General features: G+C 48.7%; 1 protein-coding gene across 1 annotated transcript in view; it reads right to left on the bottom strand.

Moving 5' to 3' along the window:
- The window catches only part of LOC114040948, a 35,761-nt gene extending 26,784 nt beyond the window's left edge, over positions 1–8,977 (bottom strand). Inside the window, 2 exon segments of the mRNA XM_027859183.1 lie at positions 7,768–7,856; positions 8,773–8,977. Of these exon segments, the coding sequence (XP_027714984.1) occupies positions 7,768–7,856; positions 8,773–8,947 (264 nt within the window). The 5' untranslated portion in view covers positions 8,948–8,977.
- Between the last annotated feature and the right edge of the window lie 24 nt (positions 8,978–9,001).

Below are 9,001 nucleotides of genomic sequence, written 5' to 3'. Positions count from 1 at the left end.
TTTTTTTAAGTGTTGAAAATAAAAAAGTAAACATTTTAACTTGCTATTCTTTTTTATTTAATATTTTCCCAATTACATGTAAAAATAAATTTTAACATTCATTTTTAAAATTGAATCCCAGATTTTCTCCCTCCCTCCTTCTCTTCCCAAACCCAGACATCTCCCACCCCCCAAAAAAAACAAATAAAAAATAAAATTTAAAAAAGTATGCTTCGATCTGCTTTCTGACTACATAGGTTTTTTTTCTGAAGATGGACTGCATTTTTCATTTGTCAAAATATTTGGAGATACCCTGCTTTCAAAAGCTAAGGCCCAGCAAGCAGACTGTGCCCTGAGCTTGGCATAACAACAATCCTTTGCACTCACCCTCTGGATGATCACCCTCAGGCAAAATGAATTGTGTGAACCCCTCACCAAACCATTCTAAACCCTCAAGACCTGGGAAAAGCCTAAAAACCTGTATTGGCCAAATAGGAGAAAGACATTTTGGCATACTCTGAGCTTAACCTACCTAATGCTTTGTGTGCTCTGGCACAACAGACATGCTTTGCTTTGCTCTCTGAGTGAATCCAAAATGCCCCTTCCTGTGTCAGCCAGTACAAGGCCAGATGAAGCTGATCAGGAGCATTCTTCTATTTATGACTGTCCAAGGTAGGAAACCTTGAACTAGACACTATCTTGAATAATGGGACTTTTCTTATCTTGATATATTATGAACACATGTTATGCTACGTTATACTATAGACAGATAGATAGTCATGTTAATGTCATATATAGTGATAGTTATTTAAGATCAATTGAGCCCCAATAAGAGCCAAAAACCTGAATTAATCTTTTCTCCCTGAGTGAACTGAGAATGCCCCTTCCTGTGTCAACAGCTAAAACTGATCAAGAGCATTCTTATGTTTATGACCATTAAAGGCACCTTTAACCCAGACCTTGAATAATGGGAATTTTTCTCATCTTGGTGGTAAAGGAAACACAAACATCCTGGATCTGACATCTGCCTATCTTGTTCAAATCCTTTCTCATACTCCGGTTAAACATGTGGAGATCATGAAACTGAGTAACACAGACTTCCTGAGTCAGGGTTTAAATGTCCTCCGAAAATTGCTTGATTCAGTCAGAGTTCAAGCTCTGGCTCCGTGTAACATGTTGCTAACTTAATGGAATAAACAATATGGATTTACTTATCACCTAGCTTGTCTCTTTAACCAAACTTTCAGGTCAACAATAGTCATGACTATATATATGTATGTATACACACACACACACACACACACACGCACACACATATATAATGACAGAAGAAACACAGACATCCTAGATCTATCATTTCAACTGACACCTTGATATTCTCTTATCTTACTGTATTTACAATCTATCCAATTAAGAAATTCCTTTCTCATATTATGGTTAACACATATGGAGACTATGAATTTGGCTAACACAGGCACCCTGAGCCCGGGAGGGAGGGGTGAGAAGGAATTGCTCTGAAGATATAAGGTCCCCTTTGTCTGTCCATCCTTGGGTTCATTTCCTCAAGGAGCTACCATGCTTATCTCTATATGCATGTTCCGCCAGCTTTGAGAGAAATAAACCTGCACATGCAGCCTAAGTTTGTTTATCTTTCTGTTCATAGAACAAACTCAGTAATGGTTGACAGTTGCTTTGACTAGCACCAGGTGTTCTCTGAGGGACGTATGATTTTCATATTAATTGATAATTTCTGAGGAACCTGAGAGCCAGAAGCAGCCACTATGCTATAGCAGAAAGTAATAAATCAAACCTCCTGACACTTAACAATTCCTGTGCTTGTGTAACCGTTAAGTGAACCAAACCAGACACTGCACTACTATTCCTGCCCCACTAATTCTGGTTCTGTACTCTGCTGAATGATCACAAGGTTCAGCGACCCTTATGCAACAATTCTAATGACTTGAGAACTCTTCTGACTGGACTCAAGAACACCTGTTTTGTCCCCAAAACACCTGTATGTGTGGGCTTGCCTTGGGAACTACTTACTCAAGACTCGAGGATGACCATGCTGGGTTCCCTCTCTCTGTGGTTTTCAGGCTTGTCTTATGCCTGGCCCAGCATGTCAAGCCCTCCTCAGGAGGACTGCAGTTTGCAAACCTGTTTTCCTCACTCTGAAACTAATTAAACCGCTACCTGATCCCTGACAGGCCTGCCTCTGGCCTGCTTTGTTTGGCTCTGGCCATTCACAGGGCAGAGACTGGTCTGGTCCGGGTTACGTTTAAAATTCTCTTGTCACATTGCAAGTCCTTCAGAATCGTCCGGGATCCTTGTTTCGCTGAAGATAGTTAAGCCATTCACGGCTGACTGCCGTACAATATTGCTCTTGCTGTGCACACGTTCGGTTCTTCTCATTTCACTTTGCATCAGTTCATCTAAGCCGTTCCAGGTTTTTCTGAAATCCACCATTTCTTATGGAACAACAGTATTCCGTTACATTCATTCACCACAACTTGCTCAGCCATTCCCCAACTGATGGGCATCCCCTCAATTTCCAACTCTTTGCCACCTCAAAAAGATCTGCTATAAATATTTTTGTACATGTGGGTCCTTTTCCTTTTTGCTTTTTCTCTGTTTGGGATACAGACCTAGTAGTAGTATTGCTGGGTCAAAGTGTTGAGGTTTAGAGTTGGGAGAGCTGGTTCAGGTGTGAAAGAATTCACTTAGACCTTCTCTGTAGCCATTGGGAGCTTTATTTCCTGAAGGCTTCACGGGCCTGAGGTTAGCAAGGAGCTATACAAAGGCGCCGATATAGGAAAAAACCCAGGCATATATAGACAGAAAGCTATACAGCCTATAGGATGATGATGTATTTTTAGAGTTTCATATGGGAATTGGAGATTAGGGACAGGATAAGAACAAATAAGACGAGGAAAAATTGTCCTGACACAGGATGAGGAAGATAAATGACAGGATAGGGAACACAGGATAAGGGAAACAAAGGCAATTCTTTTGGTACAAGTTGTATGGCATTTCAACATAAGGGGCAAAGGACTTGAGAAGCTCTCAAGTTCCAGGATCTCAAGGTACAGAATGGGCTACAGAATGAGCCTCAAACCCCCTCAGGGGCCTGGGAAAGTAACCCTTAATATTATTTTTAATCCTAGGGCACTCTTTGCCCCCACGTCAAAACGGTGTGCACAGTTTGATAGCCCTTTGGGCAGAGTTCCAAATTGTCCTCCAGAATGGCTGGAGCTCCCAGCTCTACCAACAGTGCGTCAGGGTCTCACTTTTCCCCCATCCCCTCCAACATTTGTCATTGTCCTTTTCTGTCACATTAGCTATTCTGATAGGTGTGGGACGGTAGTTCAAAGTTGTTTTAATTTGCATTTCTCTAATCAATAGGAATTTAGAGCACTTTTTTCATATGACTATAGATACTTTTGATTTTTTCTTCTGAAAACTGCCTATTCATATCCTTTGACCATATATCGATTGGAGAATGACTTGTACTCATAAATGACTCAGTTTTCCATATATTTGAGAAATAAGGCCTTATCAGAGAAACTTACTGTGATTTTTCTCAGTTATTACTACTATGTATTTCCCTCCATCCTATTTTCCCTGTTTATTCTACTCTTTCTCCTTTTACCCTGTCTATCCTCAAAAGAGTTTGCTGCTGACTACCACCTCCCCCAATCTGCCCTGTCCAGCCTCCAGGGTGGGGATGGTCCCCCGATGGCAGGCTGGGAAGGGAGTGGGGTGGGAGATGTCCTGCCTTAGAAGAGAAAACCCTGGCACCTGCTGCCCCTATCCCTGCCTGTGCCTGTCTATACACTGAAAGCCTGGTTTTCTTGGAAAGTTTCGTGTTCATGAAGTCAGCCACCTGACTGAAAGTCCTCCAGCTTCTCCTTTTGCCACACAACCCTGAGCAGGCCTGGCCCTTGGTTCCGCTCTAAGGAGCCCTCTCACAATTGCTCAGCTATGGCAAGTTCCCTAGGCAGCCTGCTGGGGCTGCTGGACAGTGCCAACCAGGGTCACCAGGAAACCCATCATGAGACAATCAACTGGCGTTTATGAAGCGATGCTGGACACAAAGAAGGACAAACCAGTCCCCGCTCCCCAGGACTTCCCAGGGCCCCAAACCTCAAGATGGCAGAGGGAGAGAGACGGAAAAGGCGCTTCTCCCCCAGCTCTGGAACTCCTCCAGAAGACCCAGAAATCACCCCAGACCCAGGCCTGACGTGGAAAGCAAAGAAAAATCCACAGTGAGTCGCTTTTCCAGTCCCCGCTTGGCACTCCACTCTGGTGGGGCACTCCACTGGCCAGGTAAAGGAACAGGCACGCCCTGTGTTAAGGACTGGGAAAGGCTCCCCTGAACTTGTCTTTTTGAGCTGCAACATTTTCCAGAAACACTGGACCCAGAGGGCACAGGAGGCCCTGAATGCGCAAGGATGAAGCGCCACACTACCCCGAGTTGGTCCCCGTGTCTGTCCCAGGCTGGGATAATGCTTGTGCAGCTGGGACCCCGTACACGAGGAGACCCTCCTGTCCTCATGGTCTAGTGGTTCCCAAGGGAAAAGAGGTGGCTTTTGCCATGGCCTTGCCCCCCTCCCCTTCCCACCTAGACCGTACCTTTCCCCTCCATGCAAGGCCCCTTTAGGTGAAGATTTCTGGGTCCTCCTCCTTCCTTTGTGGTACACTCATAAATACGTAAACTTCTGTTTGGATTGTGAACTCTGGGCTTTGGCTTTGGGACCCACATGCATGTTCATCTCTCTTGTAATAAATCTAGCTGCACTGCAATGTCTCATGGACTTGTGAGACTGTTTTTGGTTAATCCCACAGGCAGCCTTACTGCCCACTACCCAGGTCCAGGGTGGACTCTGGAGAGGACCAAACCCACTGGGGGTATTCCTGGGGAGGAATAAGTAACGAGCCCAAGACCAGAAGCGAGCAGCAGCAGGGGTCCGCACACCGAGAAAAAGAGAATGACTCCTCAACATCTACAAGCAAGGCCTCAAAGAGAAATGAAGCCTGGGCACAAATTTAACAAGAATTCCTAAAAGAGATGAAGAGCTTTAAAAAAAAAAAAAGGTTGTTTATATATATATGGAATGTTGGAGAAAAAACTGGAAAAGAAATGAGAGCTACAGAAAAAATAAAGAATTGAAAAGGGGATGACCAGCTTAGCACAAAAAATACAAAACCTTACTCAAGCAACAAACTCCCTGAAAATTAGAATGGACCAAATAGAAGCCAATGACTCCATGAGCCAACAAGAAATATTAAAACCAAACTGAAAGATTTGGAGGAAAAAAAAAACAGAACAAAATCCAAAGTATCTCATAACAAAAACAACTGACCCAGAAAACAGATTAAGGAGAAACAATGTAAGAATCCTCGGCCCACCGGAAAGCCTTGACCAAAAGGAGAGCCAAGGCATCGTATTTCAAGAAATCTTCCAAGACAACTGCCCAGAGCTCTAGGGGGCAAAGGCGAAACAGAAAGAACCCACCAGTCACATCCTGAAAGAAACCCCCAAACGACAACACCCAGAAAGAGCAGCTAAAATCCAGCGCTTCCAGGCCAAAGAATAATCCCCTGCACACAGCCGGAAAGAAAGAACTCGAGTTCCAGGGAGCCTCAGTCGGCCCCACACGATCCACCAGACACCAGTCTAAAGAGCAGAGGGCCTGGACCGTGATCATCCAGAAGGCAAAGGAGCTGGGATCACACCGAGAATAACTTCTCCAGCACCTCCGAGTATAATCCTACAGTGGGAAAATGGGCCTTCAAGGAGACAGAGGATTTCCCAGCATTCCTGATGAAAAGACCACAGCTGTACAAGTCAAACACCAGAGAAACAAAATGGCAACTCAAAGAACAGTCATAAGGAACTACACCAGGATAAATGGCTTCCATTCCAACAGAAGGGGAGGTGATCCCCATCATTGTCAGGGTCAGAGAGAACGTCCATTTAGACAGAAGGCAGAGAGTGCTGCTGCTAGGCCCTGGTCATCTTCATCACCCACCAGAAGAACAGAAAAGGAGAAGAGCAATGCGCTGGGCCAGAGGGGGTGGGTGAAGGACGGTTAGGGGGAATTCTCTCACAGAATAGGCATGTGCAAGTGGAGGGAGGGGGGGAGAGGCCGACCCTTGAACCTCACTCACATCTAAACTAATCAAAGGAAGGAAGAATACACACACACACACACACACACACACACACACACACACACACACACACACAGTTGGGTAGAAAAACACATTTCACTCAACAGGGAAAGGGGAGGGAAAAGGAAAAGGGGGGATAAGAGGAGGGTTGTTAAGGGAGGGTTTCGTGTTAAGCAAAACCAACTCTAACTAAATATTTATATAAGATATATTATATATATTTATATTTATACATATATACATTATATATATTTATATATTATATATATTAAGATAATAGATAATAGATAATAATTTAAGATATATATTATATATATTTAAGAAATATTTATAGCTCCTTTGGAGGTGACAAAGAATAGGGACGAGAGGATTTCCATCGACTGGGGACTGGCTACACGTTCCAGGGTAGAAATGTGATGGAAGACTACTGTGCCCTAAGAAAGCATGAAGGGGATGGTTTCAGAGAGACCTGGGAAGACGGGCACGAATGGATGCAGAGGGAGGGGGGCTGAACCCGAGAATGACGCATGCAATGACGGACGACAACATGGGAAAGGCAGAGGTGCAGGAACTCAGCAGCCAGCAACCAATGAGGACCCATGGGGAGACACGCCTCAGCCCCTTCTGACAGCAGGAGGACTGGAGTGCAGAATGAGGCAGGGCTGTGCATACGTTTCAATGTAATTTTAAAGTAAATAAAATCCTTCAAAATTTTTAAAAGAAATGACCTTTGAGTGGTCACCTCAAATCGTCCCCTGACCCCGACCCTAACTCCCATCCCTGTGGCTTTAGGCCTCGCTCCTTCCTCCGGCCAGCCAGCCAGGCCAGTCACTGCCGGGGCTCTGCTCGCACTCGCACTCGTAAAGAATCCTAGTTTTGGTATCGCTCTTTCTTGCACCACTGCCCTCCCCAAGAGGTCACTCCCTGCCCCTGCGAGCCCTCCCTCGTAACAGAATGAGAGAGAGAACAAACGGCCCTTGCTCTTGGGGGCCCAGCGGTGACACCCACCCACTCCTGACCCATCCCAGCAGAGAGCAGCTGCCTCAGCCCTTGGCTGGGAACCGTGGGCACCGCACGGGGACCACCCTGCTCCTCATGAAGGCTCTCCCGAGATCCAGCCTGCAAGGTTCACCCGCGGCCCCTGTCTCCACTGGATGACCGCCCGTCACGGTGCTGAGGACCGCTCTCATATACTTTCCTTGGAGCCCCAGGCAGTCTCTTTTTACCCAGTCCAGGATCTTGGTTCAGTTTGGACCCTTGCGCCAAGCCTCAGCTGGCCGGGGATTCCCATCCTCATCCAAGCTTCCGGTCCTATTCCTGCCGCTGACCCTACCTCCTATAGGATGCTGGACCCGTCTTTCCCACCCGCAGGATGGGTATGAGGGGCTCAGACCCGGGATCTCTCAGGCCCCCCCAGCACCTGTGGAGGAAGCACGACCTGGGGGCCTGGGTCAGGCACTCGGCCTCCAGCAGCTTTCCATTACCCCGGTGCTCGCTGGGAGGGTCCCAGCCTGGGGAGAGAAGGGACCGTTATCTCCAAGGAGGGAAAGCAGCTAACGCTTAGGCTGCTGGCCATGGCTGCGGGGGACGGAAGAGTCCAGGAAGCCCACTCACCTGGGGTGTGCCTGTCAGCAGGCCTGGGGCCTCTCCCACCTCCTGTGGAGTGCCTGCTGTGGCCAGGACCAAGTCCTGAGAAGGCAGAGCTGGGGATGAGAAAGCAGCTGTGAGGTGGAGACCCTCCAGGCCCGGCCCCCTCCCCCCAGGTGGTGGCCAGGGATCAGGAGAAGCAGGAGCTCCAACATGCTCCCCCGGGCACAAGGAGGGCCTGAGCTCTGGCCAGCATCCTCAGGACACCCGCTGTGTGAGTGCTGGGGGACAGCGCACAGACACCTCCACTCACTGGGCTCAGCCTGGAATTCTGAGCTGACGGGGAGGCCCAACCCCCATTTGGCAGTGGAGGAAACTGAGGCCCAGAGAGAAGATGTGAAAGCTCCAAAGACCCAGCCCCCTCTGTCTTCAGCAGAGGCCTGGGCCTCTAAGGGTGGTCTTAAGAAGCTCACTGAAGCCCTGGGGGCAGGAGCTCCTGGTGACACTCAGCCAGGCCAGCCTGAGGCAGGCCTCTCCTTTCTCCCCTACCTGCCAGGGCTCCCACTGCTAGCCCCCAACCCTCCGTCATGCCTAGGAGGGCTCAGAGAGCTGGCTCTGCCCCAGGCCTGCTTCCTCCTCTGCACAGTGCGGCAACCCCTTAGGCCGGGCTCCCAGGGCTGCTCTGAGGACCCAGGAGAAGACTACTCTATCACTCTGGCCTTCAGCTTTCTCCTCGGCAAAACGGGATGGAGCTTGAGCCTGTGGGATGTGGGGCATCGCATGGCCTCTGAGTGCCTTTGGCAAAACAAGGCTGCCAGGCCCTCCTGGACTCCAGGGTGACCATCCCTCAGCTTTCCTTTCTGTCAGTGGGGGCAAAGGCCACAGCTCCCACCACTGTGGCCATTCCTCCTGGAAGGGTCCACACTGAGCCCCATGGAGAGGGGCCTAGCTGGCAGGGATGCCCAGAGGGGACAGCGCTAAGCCCAGGTCCTCCATCGCCCTGCCTCCCTCCCTGCCCAGGGACCCTCTCACCTCGCACCCCTTGCTCCGGGAGTAGGCCCTCCATGGAGAGCCATTCCCTGAAAGCCTCTCCCTGAGGTGGCTTCCCCCGGGGGCAGGAGTCACTGGCAGGAGGCTCGGCACCTTCCTTGGCCTCTTCAACCTTGGCGTTGAGGAGCAGGTCCCCCAGGGACCCTGTCGCCCACATTTCCTCCAGGGACTGTTTGCAAACTTGGAAGTGCCTGTAGAGAAGGCTGGGGTC

This window comes from Vombatus ursinus, unplaced genomic scaffold (genome assembly GCF_900497805.2).
Source record: "Vombatus ursinus unplaced genomic scaffold, bare-nosed wombat genome assembly UNPS02014159.1, whole genome shotgun sequence".
Taxonomy (NCBI): Eukaryota; Metazoa; Chordata; class Mammalia; order Diprotodontia; family Vombatidae; genus Vombatus; species Vombatus ursinus.
The sequence above is the reverse complement of the archived record's forward strand: the minus strand, read 5'-3'. Positions and strand labels throughout refer to the sequence as shown.